This window comes from Scomber scombrus, chromosome 3 (assembly GCF_963691925.1).
Source record: "Scomber scombrus chromosome 3, fScoSco1.1, whole genome shotgun sequence".
In the NCBI taxonomy this organism is placed as follows: Eukaryota; Metazoa; Chordata; class Actinopteri; order Scombriformes; family Scombridae; genus Scomber; species Scomber scombrus.
The window spans coordinates 15,548,738-15,570,901 of record NC_084972.1 but is presented as its reverse complement, the minus strand read 5'-3'; the positions used below and the strand labels follow the sequence as shown (position 1 = coordinate 15,570,901).

The window sequence follows — 22,164 nt, the reverse complement described above, 5'->3', positions numbered from 1 at the left end:
GCCCTCAGCAGAAGGCCAAAGATTGCTTCTCAAAAAGTAGAATATTTGTGATTATGACCCAGTCTATAAACGAGTCATAACAGGCTTTTATTAGTCAAGGGGGAGCTCCTGTCCATAAGAGACTCAGGTGTAGTTAGCTTAAGTTAACAAATTACTACCAGTGATGACTTTCCTCTTCACTGAAAAATAAAAATCCTTACGTCCATGTTGTCTGGGGAACCAAACATATCAAACCAAGAGACTGTCAGCAAAAAACAGACCAAACCCTTCTACAGTAACAATCAAATGAAAACTAATGAAAGGAAAACCACCCTCCTCATTTTTTCCATTGTTTTGCTACCGCAGCATTAGTGCTTTTTAACAGTTAGATAACTGAACAGGGTCACTCAGTATATTGACTTTGTAACAAAAAAAAGCGGCTGTGAGGGACAGGCAAACAAAATAACAACATTTAGTTAAATGCCAACTTTGATTTTCATTAAGTTAAAAATGTCCTGAACAGACCCGCCCATTACATTATCCCACCCACAGTTTAAATGCTTCCTACGCCCATGAGCTAGAGGTAAGACATATAAACTACGGAAATCTGGATTTTTATACATGTTGTTTGTATCATACGGTTCATATACACATGACGTACGATACCCTTTAAAAAAATGTAACTCTAAGCGATTAGAAAAGTGCGGGGATAAGATGAAGACTGTATAAGTTTGTTCAGCCTGTAACCGAGAGTGAAGTCAAACCACACAATTTCTCTTTGACATAATTTCTGACACCCAAATAGAAACGTGTTTGTCGTATGAAATGGCAGCTTGTTAGCAAACTCTGCTGTTGTATGTCACTAATGTTTGCTTCGTCCTGAAGGAAGAAGACTGTCAAAATGGCTCACGACGCTCACAACGACCACCCAGAGCCCACGGAGGTGGTGAGTTTGCAGACTAATGCTAGATGGGATCAGTATGGTAAATTGTTAAGGGAGCTGCGGTATTAAAACACATTAATATTGGTTTACGTGAGTAAGTACGGCGGCGTATTAGGGTCATATGTTTAAAAAAAAAAAAAAAAATACTGACCTGGAAACTCAAAAAACTCAGAATTTCTGAGATTAAGGTCGTAAATTAACGAGCAAAGAACTCGGATATTCTCTGACATTGAGTCGCAAATTTGTGACCAAAAAACTCTCTACTTCACTCTGATCACACGTCAAACTCTGCGCATACACATACTGTACACTCAATTGTGCTCTACTCCTTCAAAAATAAAACCACATCGTCACTGTGTGAACGCTTAACCGGTAGACACATAAATTGACTACTAAGCCATCTGTTAAGAAATAACTCACAGTACAAAAAATAGGTTACACCTGTTATCTCAGCCCAAAATCACCATATCACCCTAAGCATCGATCCGGACTTTGAAAAGACATTGCAAGAAACTGGGCCTGTTTCAGAGGAAAAAAACATGCAATGTCAGAGAATATCTGAGTTTATTTCTCATAAATTTGAATAAAAATGGATGCTTGTCACCCAACTTAATAGATTGTATTTTTATTCAGGAGCAGGAGCAAGTGAGGGGACAGAGTATTTCAGCAGCAGCTCCTAAAGCAGGAGAGGAGACACGCACTTGTTCTGTCCCAGTTAGCCATTTCTGGTATGTGAGCCACATCTACCAGGAGGAAATAAAACGTATAGAGAAAGAGACTGGAGTTAAAATCACTGCAGATGTTAAGGTGACCTTTGAAACGGTCCAGAAAGATGGAAGTCCAGCCACTGCTTCCTATGAGTTCACTAACCTCGTCCAGAAGAGTTTAGGTGAATCTGAGGGCTCAGTCATTCCTCTCGAATACACAGATCCAGAAGAGTGGAGGGACACACTGAAAATAATCCAGAAAAAGGAGAACAAGCTCTTGCTTACTCTAAACTCTGAAAAAATGATCATGTGTGGGCCAAGACAAAGTCAAGATCTCATCAAAAAGACCTTAAATACATCACAGAAAACCTTAACAAATGCCAACATGTCTGTTGGAGACTCAACATGGGCCCCTCAAGATTTACAGAAGAATGACATGACCAACAAAGACCCGCTGGCTGATTCTGGACTAACCATGGAGGAGAGCTACTGGAAGCTCCTCACTACTTCCTTCAGTGGGGTGTTAGCTAACATCAAAGCTAAGTTTGGCGTTACTTTTAAAGACTCAGACATCGGTCAAGGCAAAGTAATCGTCAAAGCTTGTCACAAATCTGGAGGAAATGCCTCCATGGAGAGCCATGCTGTCAGAGCTCTTCTTAATCAGTACCAGAAGTGTGCCACGTCTCCCATGAGATTCACCCAAAACTACAGTGGATCTGCGTTGAATGGAGCAGCCACAGAAGAGGGAGCAACAGCAGGAGACAATGAAGATGAAAACTGCTGTATATGCTTGGACACATATAAGAATAAGAAACAGCTAAAGTGTAAACATGAATTTTGTGAAGATTGCCTGTCAAAGTCAGTGGAAACCATGGGACCCCTCTGCCCTCTCTGCAAATATGTCTTTGGTAGGATACAGGGATTCCAGCCTAATGGAAAAATGACATGGAAGACAAAGCGCACCTCTCTCCCTGGATTTCCAGGCTGTGGCACTATAGTCATCAACTATGATATGCAAGGTGGAAGACAAGCGGTAAATGACATCATAAGGATTCTATGTTATTTTATTTCTTCTGTGTTCATTTATTTGTTGTCAATCATGCTCATGTTCTGTTTCTGCTACTCTCTTTACAGGCAAGGCATCCCAACCCTAGTAAGAGGTTTTATGGTATTAGCAGAGACGCATATCTTCCAAACAATGAGGAAGGAAAAGAAGTGCTGCAGCTGTTGAAGAGAGCGTTCGATGAGGAACTCATTTTCACTATTGGGCTGGACAACCAGGTGACCTGGAACAACATTCACCACAAGACCTCAAAGACAGGAGGACCACAGTGGTACATTAGACACATCTCTTGGTTCTTTCTAAGATTAGTCAAGTCTACTGATGTGTTGTAAGGGATTTTGCCTCAAAATTGACCATACTGCTGTATTAATTCACTTACCCTGTTCCCACAGTTTTGGGTATCCTGACCCTGACTATCTCAGCAGAGTCCGGGAGGAGCTGAAGGTCAATGGCATCGAGTGAAGACGTGATACAAAGTGGCTGAGGAGGGTTGTGTTCACAAGTCTAACTTTACACACAGAAATACATTTTAAGAACTATTACTCTGTATTTTTACCTATTCAGCATTCAATTTTCTTTGAAGGATTTTCTTGTTTTTATTAATCAATTGAGAAAATTTGACAACTTATAACAGAAATGCAACATTAACACAGTACATGTAACTTTATTTTATGCCTGAATTACACATGATGTGATTTAAAGTTTGCTTAATAAATGATTAAACCAACCTACACTGACTTATTGCAGTATTTTTGCTATCAGTACAGGCTTTGAACAAAACACAAAACACATCGGCTTGTTTTCTGTACAATTTTTAAAATTTTATTTATAACAATATCTGTTATTTAGTTTGTAAAGTACTCCAGCAAAAATTAAACATTATTCTCTTTCCAGAAGAAAGTCTGAGCCTCCATGCATTGTGTACTATAAAAGCTATGTGTCATTTTTCATTAAAAAAACAAAAACAACAAAAAACAAGGACTAATCAAAAACAATTCTGAAAATGCATGTATGATTTAGCAAAAATGTTCTTTAGGTAAAATGATTGTACTTCTCTCTCAATTAAAGACAAACATATACAACAACAGCGTAAAATAACACTTGCTGACAGGTAAGCAAAATAAAAACTTGTTATTGTAGTTACATTAAAGATCGTGTTACTTTTCACATGCATTAAGATATGGCTGACACATTTTCTGACAGAAGCAGCATTTTGGGACAGAGGCTGAGCATAAGGACATGTCAGAGCAACCAGAATGGTAGCATTAGCAGCAGCAGGGCACAGAGGAGAGTGAGAGATCAGAAACAGCTCAAGATGAAAAGAGAAACGCTAAGGATCAAATGAACATAATGCACTTAAGACTCAGTCATTACAAAACTGTGAACGTACAGACTTTGATCCTCTAAAGGTAGAAAGATTAAACTACTCACAAAGCCAGACAGATGTAATCTGGTCTTAACGAATACACACAAAAAAAAAATGGACTGGAAAAATAAAAGACAAGCAAAAGGCCCATCTCCATCTTTTTTCTTCTTCTTTTACCATAATTGCAGCCTCCCTCTCCTTCAACTCAAGGAAGACCCCTGTGGCAGAAAACTAAACGGGGTAGAAATGATCAAACTACCCATTTAAGTATGTATCTGCTATGGCCCTTCCTTTATTAGCCAGCTGTGGCCTGAGCACGTATGCACAACCCACTGTCCACCCATCCATTCTTACTGTGTCTTTACATCTGTAATCTCCATCCACATCTCTGCCTGGAATGTTTAACCCGCGACCAACTTCCTCATTGTCCGACTCCACAATCAAACACCAAAACTCCTCTCATCTTTCAGCAACAAATAAGCTCCAACTGTCATACAATGTGATAAAAACAAACATACCTGCTTTACATCTTACGGTATAAAGCCTACAGTATACACTATACCGTAAAATATGAATTCTGTGCAAGGAAGACAACACAATCATTTCATGAACATTGTTCTCTGAGAAAAAATTATGTGGAAATACTGTAGTTGCCATCTGGTATTGACATTTTACATGTGCTATACACAAACGGTGCTATCATAAATCTGTCTCACACAATCTTGCCGAGAACCCCGGCAGGATTACACATGTACCGATTTTAGAAAACTTTGAGTTTTGCCTTTCCCGCTCAAAGTCAACACAAACAACAAACAGTTGGCACTGGTGAAATGGAACAATGTCTTTTTTTCTCTATACAATTCATACAAAAATAAAAAATTAAAATTGCTCCAATGATAGCATCTTTTCTTCTGATTTCTTGTTTCCATTTCATTTTGCACAGAGGTAGTGGCTATTTAGGTAAAGGGTAAGGGACAAGTGTAAATTAAAAATCTCTCATAGAAAATGTTATTCATTTTTGACCAGAGGAATCTCAAAAGAACAAAATATAATACTGCAATCACATACAAAAGTAGTCCTTCATTTTTGTACATTTTATACAGTGTTCACACTTTTTATCAATTTTCTCTCACACTTTTTGTTGATTTTTTTTCTTTTTCCGTTTCCTTTTTTCTTTAAAAGGCAAGAAGAAGGGTTGTGTTTGGAATATCATGATCCAGGCTGATGGGCAGTCTATGCCAGTGGGTCCACAAGGGGCTCCTCATCTCCGCGCGATAGCAACTCCTTCTTCTCATCTGTGCTGGCCAGAGAGTTGCGACTGTTGTGAGCTCCCATGTACAGAGTGGCATATACTGGGTTTGTGAAGTTAGTGGGCTGGAAGGAGTAAAAAAAAATTCATTAGATAATCTATCAGACACTACAGCATGGGTGTATGTACATGCATGCCTGGTGTTTTCTCTACCTTGTCTGGGTCCAGCGTAAAATCTGCATCTAGCAGCTCCCCGGCGTCGTCATCAGGCTCGCCCTCGTAGATCTTGTAGGCAGGGTTTCCAATCTCAACATTCATGGCCCCATTGGTCATCCTTTGGTGCTGGAAGCCCTTGGCCCTACACAAAAAAAAATAAGGGTACAGTCATACCATTGCTTATTATTCAAGCTAATAGGGGCCTGAACAGTGCAAGCAGAGACACAGCCACATCACGAAGGGAGGGCAGAGGCATCATGGCATGACTCTTACCACCATCTAGGCTAAGGGAACGAAGCCACAGCACAGGCACCAACACAAACCCAGCATTCATTTACCCCAGGACAGATCCAGACACAGTGGACCTGGACACAGGGCTGTTACTGTACCAACTAACCATCCAGACTGTGGTTGAATGTCCATTCAAAGTAAACCCACGATAGATTATCTAAAAGATGCTACAACCTATCGGCCAGTAAATGCTGGATTTTCCAAGTTGCATTTTCCAATCTGAGTTTGGAAGAATGCTTTTTGCCATCTCTCACTATGAGAGACACCACCACAATACAAACCACAGCACGGTACAGTACAATATATGGCACAATATGATGAACAGTTAGTATGAGGGATCCACAGCACTGGACAGCACATAGGCAGATCTATTCAAGGCATCTTTTCAATAGATCTGCCCTGAAGCTGCTCTGAAGAGGGCAATTAAACAGAACTACATCTCCCACTGACATCAGAGAGAATGAGGCGACATTCACCACAGGAACAAACACTGCTACACAGCAACGAAGACTCATGAGTGAGGGAGGGACAGAGAAAGAGAGAGCATCGGGATGAAGATTTGGATGGGGAGTATGGAAGGGAAACCCTGTCAACTGTTACCGCAAGCGTCTGGAGCCGGTTTTGCCGAGCCGGCTAGACCTGAGGAGCAGAAGAGATGCCATTACAGAGAGGAGCGGAAGAGTGCAGATGGAGGAAAGGAAAGAAAAAGGAGAAAGGAAAGAAAGAAAGAAAGAAAGAAAGAAAGAAAGAAAGAAAGAAAGAAGGCAAAAATAACTATCTCTTGTTTTGAGTGAGTAAGCTATTACTTACCCTCTCATCCTTTTCCTGTACCAGACCAACACTCCTCCAGCCAGCACAAATAGCAGCAACAGTAGCAGCACAGGGATCACTATGGAAGCCGTGCCTACACACAAAAAACACATAAATATAAGAATGGTACACACTCAATCTAATCATATGAAATTCAAGGAACTGATGTTGTTGTAGAAGTGCTGACTTACGTCCGCCTGAACTTGAGGCACCTCCACTGTCGGCCACAGACTCACAGCGGTGCCCTGCCCAGCCAGGTGAACATCTACATACAACAAGAGAGGAAATAGAGTTATGCATTTCTGCAGTGATAAATTCAGATTCAGTGATAATAATTATGGATGAATATACTCTGCTGCTAACCTGCACTCTGGAAGGTGGGTGATAGGGTTTATGGAGCACTGGCCATTTGCACAGTATTCGTTTGTATCACATGTGTAACAGCTGGGTTGGGTTCTTCCATTTGTGCAGCTGTTGAGGACATAAAAAGAGTAGCACTGTAACACTGTGACCAAGCACAAGTACACAACTTTGCGTGTGTGTGTCTGCCTGTGTTTAGTAAATGTTGGCTCTGTGAGTGATCTTACCGGCAGGTGAATTCCCCTGTAGATGTGAACCTGTTGGGGATACACTCGCCATCACGGCAATAGTGACACTTGTCAATCTCACATGTGCTGCCAGTGTACTGAGGCAGACAGCGGCAAAGTTTCAAGCCGTTGGCACTCAGGAGGCATGTGCCTTTGTTCAGGCAGTGGCCTTCACAGCTTCCTGCTCACACACACACACACACACACACACACACACACACACACACACACACACACACACACACACACACACACACACACACACACACACACACACACACACACACACACATATAAGTACATGTGCACTGACAATTCTGACTTTGTTATGTACCTCCCTGGTCAGCAAAAATATTAAAACTTTTTAAACTTGAATTATCAGCTAGAAAGTGGGAACACTCACTATACTGGCACTGGTCGCCGAGGAAGTCAGGATGGCAGCTGCAGGTTGGCTGGTTTCCAGCACTGACAGTACAGTTACCTTCATTCTTGCAGTAATCCTTACAGGTGTGCAAGTTACAGTTAGGTCCTGTAAATCCTCTCAGACATCGACAGGTAGGAGAGCCTGTGGAAGGACACATATACAGTATTGTATGAAGGCATAAACAGGACAAGACAAGAAGCGTGTGTACTGGGACAACAGAAACATTTAGGTGTCCCAGAAAGCTGTATTTTCGCCGTCATAGTGGCATTAACATTGTATTTAACTGAAATATTATCATCTATTATCAGTAACGATAACACAAAATGCCAGAAACTATTTGAAATGTCTCTTTCTTACCTGTAGGGGAAGGTGTGCATGTTCCTCCATTCTTGCAGTAGTCTCTGCACTGGTCAATCTCGCATCGATCTCCTCCATAATTGGGCTGGCAGCGACACTTGGGCTGCTTGTGAGCGTTCAGGAAACAGCTGCCACCGTTCATACACTGGACTGTGCAGGGGCCGCTCGGAGGAGCTGTAGATGATGGAGTTTTACAAGAATACAGAATGATTTAGTAAGTGTGCCAGTATGCCAGTATGTGTATGTTCTGGATGTGTGAGTGTGTGTCTGTACTCACAGATAGGAGAAAGCGTGGGAATGGGCAGCTCCACGCATGTGCCATTGTCCAGTGTGCGTCCATTGGGACACGTGCAGACTGGTCCGCTGGGGCTCAGTAGACACAGCCATTCACATTTCTTTCTATCACAGGGGTTAGTCACTGACAGAGACAGAGAATATAATGTTATTAATAATGATGTAAAATATCTTTTTCGCACGGTCTTTGTTTTTCTGATAATTGCTACTGTTTCACATAGAAAGGTGCAATGGTATGATGAGAGGTTTCTCTTTTGTCCTCACTTTCAGGTTGCTTGTAGCGGTGGTACAAGACTATATCTGTGGCATGGTTCATTCCAGTTGTTAGGTTCTCAATGGGTCCTTTGCCAAACTTATTGACTCGGAAGACGTAGTTGTTGATGTAGGTGACGCCATAGATGTAGTCCTCAAAGATATCGATACTGAATGGGTGATGGATTTCTGTGTAGATACAGAAAGTATGGAAGCTTTATAGACAGTGTATGTGCTGAAATACGCTATCTTGCATTGTCCACCTACATTAAATTTCAATTGACTAATATAGACGGATCGTTAGCATAGATGAAGTGGAGTATGTGCTACTCAACTGTTCTTAATGCTGTTTACAGCCACAACTGCATCACTGCCATTCAGCCTCACACTGCCAATCAAGGAGAGTTTAGCATCAGCCCAGTACAGACGCTGGTTGAAGTAGTCCACTGCCAGACCTATAAAACAGAGGATAGTTTTTTAAAGATTAAATACTCACACTTTGTATTTAGTTTAGAAAATATGATTAAGGAGAAGTGTTTGTGTGTGTGTGTTTGTTTTACCAGTTGGCCACTGGATGTTTTCTTCTACCAGTGTCTCTCTCATGGTCCCGTCCATGGCAGCAGTTTCAATCTTGGGGTGGTTCCCCCAGTCTGCCCAGTACATTTTCCTGATGAATGACATTTTCATTGCTGTTATTACAATTAAATCGCTTGTATGCATTCTTATAATCATATTCTTCATGTATATTATCAGTCAAGTTATCAAGGATAGAGCATGATGCATTTTGGAAGGATTGTGGAGCCCCCTAAGGAAAATGTATGATGATGATAATGATAATGATGGTGATATTTGGCAATATAAATAAATATAATTGAATTGAGCATATTAATGTACCCCTCGCCTCCCCAAGACCTACTCACCCTCTCGGTGGATCGACTACAATGGCATACGGTTCATCAATCATGCCGGAGATGATGGTTTTGCGATGGCGTCCTCCACTTATCTGGGCCACCTCAATAACATCTCTACCAGAATCAGTCCAGTACAAGTTCCCTGCCACCCAGTCCACAGCAATGCCTCGTGGCATTTTTAGATCTGGGATCTGAACACAGGAGAAAATGCAGTAAAATACAATTGGACTCATGTGCTTTACGGTACCAATCTTGTCTATGTTTTACATCATACACATAAAAAAGCAAACAGATACACACTTACCTCCAGGTTGGTGACCCTGGAGTCACTTTGGCGTCGATTACGGTTGCTATTTGGAGAGGAGGAGGAAGAAGGCAAATCATAGCAAGAAATGCGCCCGGTGTGCCAGTTTGTCCAATAAATGCGGTTCGTCTTGACATGCAGGTCCATGGCATCAATGCGCACGTTGGCATCACCCTGGAAGATCTGCTCATAGCGCCAGTTTGGCATGAAAGGGTCCAAGCTGCGGATCTCATTGTCATCAGCAATGTAGAGCACTTGTCTCTGTGCTGCAGATGCACAGGAAATTATGTCAGGCCAGGAAAAGGACAGACATTGTTGCAGTAGAGCAGAGATGTGAAAAGAATTAAGCCTGGTAAACAAAATCCAGGGTACACAATGTGCACACTGTACATAAAGCTAATAAGTGTCACTGATAGAAGAAGTACTCACTATCAGCCTTGCAGGTGTCGTTGATTCTGGTAAAGTATTTATGGCAGCTGCACTTGTAGGAGCCCTTAGTGTTGTTGCAGATGTGAGAACACACTCCAAACTCCCTACACTCGTTTTTATCTGTCAACAAACCAAGGCCACATGATAAACATTACACACACTTTCAAGTCCTAGATCAGACTGTAGCATTAATATAACTTATGTAAAATGTAGCCAGGGCAGAGAGAGAGCTGTACTACCTTCGCATGTGTTGCGTCCACTGGACTTGAAGCCGGGTTTGCAGGAACAGAAAGAATTTGTGCCATTCACCACACAGTGAGCTTCATCTCCATCTCCACACACTGTCCTGTTGCTGCGACACTCATTCAGCACTGTGTCTGCTGCAAACAAAGAAACATGGGAGCATGAACTCTGATAACTACACAGCACAAATACTATCATGACAGCTACACTCTGATATTCTGACACTGACTCTAGCGCACCTTTCTTATTGCAGTTGATTTCATCAGAACCATAGTCCTCACAGTCGTTGAAGAAATTGCAGCGCAGGACAGAGTTGATGCAACGGCCATTGGAGCACTGGAACTCCTCCTTTTGACATACTGGTTTGCCAGGAGGCACTTTTGGAGCAGTCACAGACAGCTTATTATTTTGATTATAATGTGCTGAGCTATGAGTTACATCTAATTGCAATTTAAATAAAATGTGTATTTGTGTTGTGACTGTATAGTACAACTTTTGTTTTCTCTCTCCATCTATGTAATGATTCGAACTTTAAACAATGTTAAACAAACTCACGACAGTCGATTTCATCGCTGTTGTCCCCACAGTTGTTGACGCCATCGCAGTGTTTTGATACCGGCAGACACACACGGTCATTACGACAGCGAAATTGCCTCGTGGGTGGACACTGGAATTTAACTAAGGCACACAAGGAGGGAAACTTTAAGGATGCGACAGAACAGTATGCAAGCAGGCTATCAAATGTTTTAGAAATACTGCCTGCATGTGAAGCACAGTGATTCTCACCACACTCCTCTGGGTTCTCATCAGAGTTGTCTCCACAGTCATCCTCGCCATCACACTTCCAGCCCAAGGGTTTACAGAGAGTGTTGTTGCACTGGAACTCATCCAAGGGGCAGTGTCTACCCACTAAAAAGAAGGTAAGAAGAGAACTGAAACGTCCAGCTATTTGCATTCACGCCTTCAGTATCATATGTTGGGCTAAGCATTCAGTAGCAAATAAAATGTTTTTCTTACCACCAGTGTCACATTTCTCCTCATCGCTGCCATCCATACAATCAGCATCAGCATCACAGCGCCAGCGGATGGGGATGCAGTGGCCATTTTTGCATTGGAACTGATCACTGTCACATTTCACATCACAGCCATTCTGGACCAAAAGAAGCATTATCTTCATTAGTGCCTCAACAATGTCAAAGTTCAAATTGGACAGTTAATCAAGAAAGAAATGGTTGGAGTGATACCTCATCTGAACCATCGGCACAGTCGTGGTCCCCATCGCACTTCCAGCGCCCCGCAATGCAACGGCCATTTGTGCAGGAAAACTCGCTCTCAGAACACTTCCGAGGCACTGAGGACAGAGACAAAACAGCTTAGGAGGCTGAAAGAGGACAATCAAGGACAAACGGAGAGTAGAGGCAAGGAGTAAGGGGAAGCGGGAAAAGAGAAGAGAACAGTGGGAATAGAGCAGACTGCAAAAAGAACAGAGTGCTCTGTTGAGAGCCAAACGTACGTGAATAAAATAATTCATATCATGGGGCACAGAGGTTGGGATGACACAACATACTGTTATGGTATGTAGCGGAGGAGCTAGAGGAGCTAGTGGGATTGGAAAGCACAGAAAAGGCTCACAAAACAAAAGACAAGCCTGGGGCACATGAAGGACTGGGTAGCTGAGAGGTTGTGGATGGTTGAGCTTGAAACTGTGAAAACACCTACCTCTGGCTCACAGCAACAGGCCAGTGTGAAATGCAAAATAGACATGAGATGATGTGAGATGTGTAAATGGCCACAGAACTACTTAATGTAAAAAAGAAAGTCTCAACCATGCGTGTAGTTGAGTAAATATAACAGAAACACATAGTGAAAGGTGATACATTGCTTACCACTGAAACTTGCTGCATCTGTAACAGTCTGATACAATAAAGCTCATTCTATAATGTAAATCACGGTTTTATTACAGACTGTCTGAGAGAGCAATGTCCCTTCCGAAATTAAGAAAAACAGAAGGAACTTACCACACTTGTCTTCATCAGAGTTGTCTCCACAGTCATTGTCATAGTCACACTGCCAGCGACCAGGCACGCAGCGGTTGTTCTTACAGCGGAACTGGTATGGCTCGCATGTGCGCTCATCTAAGCACCGAACAGACGTACAACAGAAGTACAAGCATGGCTTTAGTACTGTTTATCCACCAAATAGCTTCCCTTCTCTGTCACTAACTTCACACTTTCTCCTCACCACACTCTTCTTTTGGCTCATCTGAAGCATCTCCACAGTCGTCCTCTCCGTCACACTTCCAGCGTGCCGGGATGCAGCGCCCTGAGTCCTTACAGCGGAACTCATCCACGCCACATGTCATTTGAGCTGCGACCAAGAAAATTTAACGGATGAGACATACAAATTGATAGATGATAAAAAGATGTTAGCGTTATTGATGTTATGAAATAGTTTTAATGAAGTCTGACTCAGACCAACTCAATAATCATCAGTCAAATAATGATGCACTGAGTGGAAATCAACGCTACCCTGCAGTCAGTAAGTTTCTACCTCTTTACTCCAAACCCCAGTGCATTATTTTTTAGATTTATATTCATTACTGATATCTACAATCTCTCATCATCTCTCATCAATCAGTCAGGGGTCTATAAAGAGCCTGTTCATGCTGCAGACGAAACTTTCTTCTCATTTCTTAAGTAGAGGTGTGGTCTAGTACAGTAATAGCAAATTGTGTCTTACTGCAGTTAGCAGGCTCATCAGATCCATCCACACAGTCATGGTCTCTGTCACACACCCACACCCGTGGGATACAGCGTTTGGTGATGGCACACTGGAACTGGTTGGGGGCACACGTCACTTCCGCTGAACCAAAGACAGACAGATTAGACCACCTTACTAACATGCAGTAAATACAGAAGAATCGCTATCTAATCATTTTGCATCGAAGTGATGGATAAAAACACTAAAATTCACAGTGAGTGGCCACTCCAAAATATGGATGGACAGAACTGATGATTCAGTGATTTGTCAAATCCTCACAGCTAAAGGGGCTTATATGTAAATTTTGACCTCAGCATGGCTCAAAAGAACAGTTCATCTAATCTCCCTCTGTGGAGGATGAATGTGCAGAAAATGTCTCACAGCAAATGTCATGGCAATTACATTATGTAACATCATTTGGCCTAAGGTTATTGCGAAAGGATAGGTCAAAATGGATCCTCTGGGGAGTCTGAAAGTGTTTGTATTTTTCCATAGAAATCTGCTCATTAGATTTTGATATACGGTGAAGTGGACACTGTGGCCTTAGGGAGGCTATATAGAGGAAAAGTAAAGAGGTCAATAAAATGTATACTCTGGGTAGCCTAAACATGCACAACAAATGTAATGGCAAAGTAGCCATTAGATATCTATCTATCTTTCTATTAAGACCTTTGTACATGGAACAAAGTGTTTTTCAGATAAATGAACAGATGAACAGTATTGTCATTGAAATATATATTGAAATATAATGCCTAAGGAAACTACAAAGATATGGTAGTAAGACTTACGACAGTCCTTCTCATCCTCTCCCTCTCCACAGTTGTCCTGTCCATTGCAACGGAATATGCCGGGGATGCAGCGACTGGGGTGGCTACATTTAAACTGACTGGGCAGGCACACATGGATGTCTGTATACAGAAGACAGAACAAACAGTGGGTGAGGAGAAGTTTAGGTTAGTGCAGGTTGAAATACATAAAAATATAAAATCTTCTATAAGTATGTGTAGGCATGTTTACCGCAATTGGCCTCATCAGAGTTATCTTGGCAGTCATTGTCTCCATCACAGATGTAGGCTGGGTTGGTACAGATGCCTGTGCCACACTGGAACTGGCCTGGTCTGCACTTGAACTCAGCTACAGTGATAAAACACATCATATTATTAACCAGAAGGGGCAAAACAATATAGTGCAAAAGTAATACATTATGATAATTATGTCAGGCTGCACTCATCACTCACGGCAGTCTGCAGGTTCATCTGATCGGTCTCCACAGTCATCCTCAGTGTCACACTTCCACCAGAATGGAATACACTTGTCATTTTTGCAAACAAACTGAAAGGACAGAGAAAAGAATAACTTCTTTTTTGAGCTGATGATGTTTGGAAGCAGACAAATGTCAAAAACGGTAATCTCGGGACAGCTCACCTGACTTGCAGTGCAGTTGGACAAGCATTGCTTGCCATCAGCAGCAAGATAAAAATTGGTGGGGCAGGCACATTTGTAGCCCCCTCCAGGTGAGAGCAGACACAGGTTACTGCAGCCTCCATTGTCGGTCTGGCATGGGTGATCAGCCACTGAAGAGCAAGGGCATTGTGCACAAGTAGAATTAAGATCAGTCAGATTCAGTCTTGTTGCAGATCAGACAGATACCAGGACATACTTGAGTATACACTGCACATGTCATACCTTCAGGCTGGCGGTATGGGTGGTAGATGTGGATGTCCATCGGTCTGTGTAAGGTGCTGATCAGCACACTCTTGTTGACTCCCTGGGTCTTATGAGCTCTGTTGATAGACTTTGTCTCCCAGTCTGTCCAGTAGATGTACTCCTCAAACAGAGTCATGGCAAAGATGTGGGGGATGTCCTGAGTAAGAACTACAGGGGCACATCCACAAAGTCACATGAGTTGATAGCAGCAACTGAGAAAGTGCACAGACACACTCCCAGGTGTTTGTATGAATGTTACCTGTGTGTCTGTTGGTTCCGTCCAGGCTGGCAAATGCAATGTAATCCTCACGGGCGTCTGCCCAGTAGATGCGGTCATTAATGAAGTCCAGGGTCAGACCATTGGGCCAAGTGATCTTGTCCTCCACAATGACACTCCTGTTGGTGCCATCCATCCCAATCCTCCCAATGTGAGGGCTGTCTCCCCAGTCGGACCAGTACAAATATCTGTCAGGGAAATGTCGTATTAGGATTACTGTTTATTGTGATTGATACATTACACCAGCGACAGATCACAAGAAGTAAAAATGTAGAAGAAAAGCTCAGCTGTGTCAGATGTCTTGAGGCTGTCTAAATAATTATAGTAATGACTTTCAAAGATGTTGCAAAATAATAATAATATACTTATGTAATTAAAACTGGGCAGATTAACTTTGCAGAACATGAATCAATGATGTTGGTACCATCCACCTGGTATGGAGACAAACTTTTTCCACTCCAAAAAAACAAAAACAAAAAAGTTCTCCTTCTGTTTGACCCACTTTTTCTAAAGATGTGCCATGTCACTCTTACCCATAGCGTACATCCACAGCCACAGCACGTGGCTCCCTCAGGCCGCTGTTGACCAGAACTGTTCGGTATGCTCCATTCAGCTTTGACACTTCGATAGTGTCCCGTCCCTTATCACACCAGTACAGGTTTCCTCCCACCCAGTCCACTGCCAGACCGTCTGGGTTGCTGAGTGATGTGCGATGAAGGACCTAACAAATGAGCAAGCAATATACACTTTCTGAATCTGCGTCTCACATGGAGGGATTTAATTATTTTTCCAGTTTTAATTACGCACACAAATAGGGATTAATTAATCATTTTAAAAGGAAATGTTTCAGTGAAGAAGAACGGCCAGACAGGTATTATCAGCACTTTCCACTGTCCCTTATCTTCCTTAGATAAGACACATCCATACTGACCTGAACATCGCTGCCATTGATGTGCATGCGTCGGATCATGCTGCCCTGGGTGGTCACATCTGTCCAATAAATCATCTGCTGGCGATAGTCAAAGTCCAGAGCCACTGCATTGTTCAAGCCCTGTCAAAGCACAGGAGCTGCATTAGTCTGGGCTGGGGATAAAACCCTGCAGGATATTTTGCAGGATTTCCAAGCACTTCAAAGGGACATCCAGTATGATCCTGTATCTACAGGTCTCACCTGTTTGAGCAACGTGTAGTTGGAGCCATCCAAGTTGAGCTTCCGCAGGTAGTAGCGATTGGCAAAGATCAAGAAGGGTTCCTCATCTGCATGAAGAGAGGCAGAGAGGCATGATGTATTACTGTATCGTGGATTTGCTTTAAACACTTGCCTGACTGTTATTAATCTGTCATGTTTCTTACCAGAGGTGGATTTGCAAATGGTGGGGTTTTCAGGGCTAAGCTGGAAACCCTCCACACACAGACAGTGGAAGCTGCCATGTGTGTTAATGCAGCGCTGTGTGCAGGGATAGGTGGTTGTGCACTCATCTATGTCAACACACGTCTTCCCATCATCTTTCAGGCGGAATCCAGGGTGGCATCTACACTGTGAGGAGGCAAAGTACAGAGCAGGTAAAGCGACAGCACATGCTGCTTATTTTACACATCCACCACTGGAGAACTCAAGTTGAAATTTCAAGATGCGGACTTACCTTAAAGCCTATTTTAAGGTCTTCACAAAGCTGGGAGCAGCCACTCATTTTGCTGTTCAGGCACTCGTTAATAAAGCAGTTCAGCTCATCTGAACCATCACCACAGTCATCTTTGTGGTCACAAAGAAGCGTCTCATTGACACAGTTTCCATTATTGCAGGCATACGCCGTGTCGTTGCATTTCTTCTCTGTTTCATATGGAAGAAAAGAAATGAAGAAAGGTACAAATGAAGATAAAATGTGAGCAAGTGAGGCTAATATGATTGCCAGAGCCTCAGGGATAACTTTCAGTCACTAATGTTGTGAATACTTTCTAGTTACCGAAAAGAAATTCATATTGTATAATCATAAGTCATTTATTTTTGTGCATTGTATGCACTTTTAGATACCTTGTCTATGTACTCTATCCCGTATACTTGCTTCCTGTATGCTGTTGTGCTGCTATCATGCTTCTATGTTATTTGTTTGTTGTCTGTATTGCCTGTATATATTAATATTTTAACTGACTTAACATTCCCAACAGTTAAAAATAAGATATTTGGCTAAAACTGGAACATTTACATTACATTAGGGTTAATATAGATGGTCCCAGATAAATTAATTCTAAAAAATGGCAAAACTATTTGTATTACATTAATGTTAATACACCACTATTACATATGCTGGCCAAGGTATTATACTGCATGTAGCTAAAGTCAAGTGTTGCTGTGGTGGCTGTGTCAATATAACCTGGGCCAACGCAGCGTGGATTCTTGGGGGCTTCGTCTGAGTGGTCATGGCAATCAAAGTCTCCATCACACTCCCATGATTTCTGGATGAGGCAGCGTCCATTGGCGCAGCGGAACTCATTGGGTCCACATGGTGGATATTCTGTGGCAAAATAAAACAGCATGTGTGTGAAAAAGAGTTGAACTCATCGTTAAAAGCAACAGTGAGGAGAGAGCTTTTAAATCACTCCATCAGTAATACAAAATCACGACTCCACTCACCACACTCCTGGGACTCATCTGAGCCATCGCTGCAATCGTTGTCATGGTCGCACACAAAGTGCTTGGGGATGCAATGTCGGTCCTGGCACATGAACTCATTGTTGCCACACGTGTTGTTAAAGACTGAGACATACAAATATTTAGAAATGTAAATGAGGGAAATTATGCTCCTGCAAGTGCAGTATAGGCTTATGTCACTCTGGGTTATTAAAATGTTTTAATTTTGATCAGCCTACACTCACCACAGCCAGCTTTGACATTCTCATCAGCTCCATCAGGACAGTCTTTGTCACCATCACATTTCCAGCCCTGAGGGATACACATATGGGATCCAGGACACTGGAACGCATCGGGACTGCAGGTTTTTGTTTCTGTGAGGGAAAGAGGTTATTGGAAGTGGTTTTAATTGCCCTTTATTTGTGTATTTAACTCCAAAAACATTCAGATGCTTATATTTTTTGAAGGTTTCAGAGCCAGAATGGAAACTGCTAAATACTCAAGTATCCAGAAAAGGAGAGATTTTTTCTCAATTTGAGAATTCAATTCACACATATTCGCTTCATCAGGTAACTTAAACTGTTACAAAGAGCACAGAACCAAGCACTTCTGTCAAAATACGTTTGGTGCTTGATATGGTGCACCAGGGTTTTTTGTATTTGTATTCACTAAAGGTTTGTGCCCAACACTCACTGCACTTGCTGTCCTCATCACTGCTATCACCACAGTCGTCGGCTCCGTCACACACCCAGCGGTTGGAAATGCAGCGGTGGTTCCCACACTCAAACTGGGAGGCTGAGCAAAATTTATCTAAAAAGGACAAGAAAGAATGCATAAAAAGCAAAATACAAGCACCAAAATAAAGTAATGGTCTGTTGCAATTCAGCTTGTTTAGTTTTAAGTATCTGTACTCACCACAATGAGCTTCGTCTGCCCCGTTCTCACAGTCGTTCTCCTTATCACATGTCCAGCTCATTGGAATACAACGACCACTGGGACAGGCAAAGAAGGGGGTTGGACACTTTGTTCTTCCACTCCCTAGCAGTGCAGAGACACGGGGCAGGATAAAGAAGAAAAAAACATCAGGTGAATTACAGTGAGCCAACATAAGGAGAGAGAGAGAGGAAGAAAATTTAATTTACATTTCTATGTTTTAGAAGCAGAATTTCCTCCCAAACCACAATTTAATGGATGAAAACATTCATTGTTTTTGTCTCTTCCATTTCCAATCCAAATTGAACTTCTTGCTCTAATCCTTCTGTGGAAAATGACATTTTTTCCTCGAACACTGCCTGCACATTTTAAAAGACGTGTATTTCAGAAGTTGTTAAAAATACCTGGGCAATTTCTTTCATCGGAAAAGTCTCCACAGTCATTAGCTCCATCACAATGCCAGGAAGGGGCAAAGCAGAGTGTGGTGAACTCGCACTTTTGAAATGTCACTCCCTTCACTCCCAGATGGAAATAGCTGGAACAATCTGTGGCAGCTTCACAAAGAGAGCAGCACAACTTTATTACCATAACCTGGGAGAAAGTCTTTGCTTTTCTTGTTAATTATTTTGATCTTAGTTAATCAATCATTTTTACTTACTGCAGTTAATCTCATCACTGGCGTCCTCACAGTCTACTTTCTGGTTACACTTGCTGGAGTTGGTGATGCAGCCTCCGTCTCGGCACTGGAACTGATCGGCTGAGCACAGTGTGGCTGATAAACACAAAAACATGAGACCGTGAATACAATTTAAAATATTAAAACAGAGTGGGTGGTAAAAATCTGCGTATTTGGTAGATTTATTTTGGTATAAGATAGACTCACTGTTACAGAAAAGCTCATCAGAATTGTCTCCACAGTCGTCCTTTCCATTACACCACGAGCTGTGCCCCACACAGCGACCATTTACACACCGTCTGTAGCCCTTCTTACATACACGGTTGCCTGAGAACCAGACAGGAAACAATATGGGATCATATTACAAATAGCAACAACAAGAGTAGGACTGAAGCAGTTTTGACTATTTTTCTTTTTTTTTGGTAGAAAAAAGATTCTGCTCACCGCAGTACGACTGCTTCTCATCAGACTTGTCCTTGCAGTGGGCCATACCATCACAGGTCAGGGTGTAGTTAATGCAGTCTCCATTTCCGCACTCAAACTCATCAATGTTGTTACATGTAGTGTTCAGAGCTGAGAGAGAAACAAAGACTCTCAGGTACCTTACAAACCATGGAAATATTTCAATGCAAATAAATATTCAAATATATTCAAAGCCTGATCTCTGCCTCACCCTATTACAAACTATGGTTGGCATTTATTTATTTTTTATTATAAAAAAAATAACTTTTTTAAATCAGTATATTGTATCAGCTTGTTTAAAGCCAAATGAACAGAGGACACTGACTCCTTTTTTTGTATTACCTATGCAGGTGTTGTCTTCCAAAAGCTTCCTGTCACCACGACAGCTGCAGTTGACCCTTCCCTCAGAGGTCAGAAGACACAGGTCCTGACATCCTCCGTTGTTAACACGGCAAAGAGAGAACTCACCTACAAAGAGACAAGGGGCATTAGGGAAGGTTAGCCACAAAAACCTGTACATACAGTATCAACAAGCCTGAGTGAGCGTGATAAGTCTGCACATCCATCCCCAGACACACAAGCAAACACATGTGCATCCACATCTGCTGGCAGATATTTCTGCTGGAGGCATAATTCAATGTGACTCAGTCTAAATGGGGTCTGCAGCTATTACCGCAGGCTCTCTGCTTGTATGGTCGCTGAGGGTGCTGGAGCCCAATAAAGTTTACTGAATGAGGCAACTTGTCAGAGAGTAGCTGACAATGTGGTGTAGAATGAAAAAGCGAGGCTGCATTGATTTAAAAGGGTACAGACATAGGAGATGTAGAACAAGATGAGATGGAGAAAGAGGTGCAGTATACGGTTAAAAGTGAAGAACAGCAATTGTGTCTATAACATATTTGCTGTCGTGTGAGACTCCCAGACTACTGCTGTCCCCTCTACTCTGTTGAGGCAGAAAAGCTTTTTTCGCTCAGGCTTTTGTCTGTTTCTGTTTTTCGTACCATTATTTGTTACATGGGTAACTGCCTCACTCCCCTGACTAGTTTATTATGTTAATATGACTGTAGACTTTTATTTACACACCAATACGATAAAATGTATTGACTTGGCAGATATCTAATTTGATGGATTAGCCAAATACAGGCTTTCTTGTTTGTGCATTTTGTCCAAAAACTATTTTCCTGATTTAGAAAATGTACTAAATCACAATATACTAAAAACAGGATCAAAACTTTGATAAAAGGATTTTATCCATATCACCTGGTCCAACACATTATATAGTCCAAACACTTTGTCTTACCAAAAAGAATAATAACACATGAAACACGCACACACAAATACTTTGACCCCTCACTCTGTGTAAAAACTCACAGCTGTTGGTGTCATTGGCCACTGCAACAATGCCCATTGGCTGCTGAGGGATGTCAGCACGCAGCACCTTCATGTCTCCTCCTGTGTATTTGTCTGCTCGAAGCACAGCCCTCCTCACCCAGTCAGTCCAGAAGATATAATCTCCGTAAACAGCCAGGCCAAATGGATGGACCGGTTCATTCTTCAACACCACCTGCAGGGGGAAGCACAACCAAAGGCATGACCTCGCAAATCCAGGAAATTCCAGCCTTGCAACAAACTGACGGCTGTTATTAAGAAGTATTAAATACAGATGATATACACCATGTGTGTATGCATATGTGTGTGTCACTCACATAGCGGCGACTGCCGTCATATTCACAGCGCTCTATCTTGTCAAGTGTGGCATCAGAGAAGTAAAGTTTCTCAGCACGGTGGTCTATGGCCAGGCCATTAGGGGTCCGGATGTCAATGCCAATTATAACAAGGACATTAGCACCAGTGAGTGTGGCACGCATAATACTGGGAGACTGTTCGTTCCAGTTGGTCCAGAACATCAGGCTGCAGGGAAAAGTAAAAATCAGTAATGTGTATGTGGAAAATAATTTGATATAAATGAGGAACAATATTTTGTTCAAATAGGTATAATATATATAATCGGTCTAACCCCTGACACTCGTCAAGAACAAAGGCTCTCGGATGGTCATCTCCTGACATGGTGACCACAGTGTGCCGGTCAGCGGCACCCCAGCGGTTCTGATCCACAGTGTGGCGGGTGATGGTCGAGGTAGTGTAGCTAGTCCAGTACAGCATATCCCAGCCCCTGTGGTACGCCAAACCCTCTACTGAGCCCACATCTAAAAAAAGGCAAAGGAATGGACATATGAGGGGAACGAAATATAGAGAAAACAAAAACAAGTGAAAAAGGGAAAGGATACAGTGCAG

The 22,164-nt window shown here is 42.2% G+C and overlaps 2 protein-coding genes across 2 annotated transcripts in view; one reads left to right on the top strand and one right to left on the bottom strand.

The window, feature by feature from the left end:
• The first annotated feature begins 538 nt into the window (after positions 1-538).
• Positions 539-3,502, top strand: LOC133977538 (E3 ubiquitin-protein ligase DTX3L-like). Its single transcript, XM_062415727.1, has 4 exons — positions 539-562; positions 865-925; positions 2,764-2,963; positions 3,085-3,502. The coding sequence occupies exons 2-4, from the start codon at positions 881-883 to the stop codon at positions 3,152-3,154; spliced, it is 315 nt and encodes a 104-aa protein (XP_062271711.1). The 5' UTR covers positions 539-562; positions 865-880; the 3' UTR covers positions 3,155-3,502.
• A 1-nt stretch (position 3,503) lies between these two features.
• The window catches only part of LOC133977539 (low-density lipoprotein receptor-related protein 1-like), a 99,904-nt gene continuing 81,243 nt past the window's right edge, over positions 3,504-22,164 (bottom strand). The window contains exons 42-89 of the mRNA XM_062415728.1: positions 21,887-22,076; positions 21,576-21,780; positions 21,241-21,433; positions 20,212-20,337; positions 19,852-19,980; positions 19,615-19,734; positions 19,390-19,503; positions 19,136-19,285; positions 18,714-18,836; positions 18,492-18,608; positions 18,044-18,172; positions 17,802-17,924; positions 17,542-17,682; positions 16,813-17,000; positions 16,523-16,706; positions 16,341-16,426; positions 16,101-16,220; positions 15,703-15,890; positions 15,152-15,357; positions 14,872-15,060; positions 14,611-14,759; positions 14,424-14,517; positions 14,203-14,319; positions 13,974-14,093; positions 13,165-13,287; positions 12,667-12,792; positions 12,444-12,560; positions 11,670-11,776; positions 11,443-11,575; positions 11,212-11,334; positions 10,981-11,103; positions 10,665-10,802; positions 10,422-10,562; positions 10,183-10,302; positions 9,754-10,019; positions 9,459-9,640; positions 9,099-9,205; positions 8,874-8,993; positions 8,551-8,727; positions 8,270-8,410; positions 7,993-8,166; positions 7,615-7,776; positions 7,212-7,392; positions 6,988-7,095; positions 6,816-6,889; positions 6,625-6,718; positions 5,521-5,665; positions 3,504-5,432 (exon numbers count right to left, since the gene is read on the bottom strand). Of these exons, the coding sequence (XP_062271712.1) occupies positions 5,292-5,432; positions 5,521-5,665; positions 6,625-6,718; positions 6,816-6,889; positions 6,988-7,095; positions 7,212-7,392; positions 7,615-7,776; positions 7,993-8,166; positions 8,270-8,410; positions 8,551-8,727; positions 8,874-8,993; positions 9,099-9,205; positions 9,459-9,640; positions 9,754-10,019; positions 10,183-10,302; positions 10,422-10,562; positions 10,665-10,802; positions 10,981-11,103; positions 11,212-11,334; positions 11,443-11,575; positions 11,670-11,776; positions 12,444-12,560; positions 12,667-12,792; positions 13,165-13,287; positions 13,974-14,093; positions 14,203-14,319; positions 14,424-14,517; positions 14,611-14,759; positions 14,872-15,060; positions 15,152-15,357; positions 15,703-15,890; positions 16,101-16,220; positions 16,341-16,426; positions 16,523-16,706; positions 16,813-17,000; positions 17,542-17,682; positions 17,802-17,924; positions 18,044-18,172; positions 18,492-18,608; positions 18,714-18,836; positions 19,136-19,285; positions 19,390-19,503; positions 19,615-19,734; positions 19,852-19,980; positions 20,212-20,337; positions 21,241-21,433; positions 21,576-21,780; positions 21,887-22,076 (6,824 nt within the window). The 3' untranslated portion in view covers positions 3,504-5,291. The remainder of the gene's footprint in view (positions 5,433-5,520; positions 5,666-6,624; positions 6,719-6,815; positions 6,890-6,987; positions 7,096-7,211; positions 7,393-7,614; positions 7,777-7,992; positions 8,167-8,269; positions 8,411-8,550; positions 8,728-8,873; positions 8,994-9,098; positions 9,206-9,458; positions 9,641-9,753; positions 10,020-10,182; positions 10,303-10,421; positions 10,563-10,664; positions 10,803-10,980; positions 11,104-11,211; positions 11,335-11,442; positions 11,576-11,669; positions 11,777-12,443; positions 12,561-12,666; positions 12,793-13,164; positions 13,288-13,973; positions 14,094-14,202; positions 14,320-14,423; positions 14,518-14,610; positions 14,760-14,871; positions 15,061-15,151; positions 15,358-15,702; positions 15,891-16,100; positions 16,221-16,340; positions 16,427-16,522; positions 16,707-16,812; positions 17,001-17,541; positions 17,683-17,801; positions 17,925-18,043; positions 18,173-18,491; positions 18,609-18,713; positions 18,837-19,135; positions 19,286-19,389; positions 19,504-19,614; positions 19,735-19,851; positions 19,981-20,211; positions 20,338-21,240; positions 21,434-21,575; positions 21,781-21,886; positions 22,077-22,164) is intronic.

Bases quoted from the DNA above. Each gene is read 5' to 3' on its own strand.
- LOC133977538 (XM_062415727.1), top strand. From the start codon at position 881: ATGGCTCACGACGCTCACAACGACCACCCAGAGCCCACGGAGGTG. The intron at 926-2,763 runs GTGAGTTTGCAG...CTCTCTTTACAG, and splicing joins ACCCAGAGCCCACGGAGGTG to GCAAGGCATCCCAACCCTAG. The intron at 2,964-3,084 runs GTACATTAGACA...CTGTTCCCACAG, and splicing joins AAGACAGGAGGACCACAGTG to TTTTGGGTATCCTGACCCTG.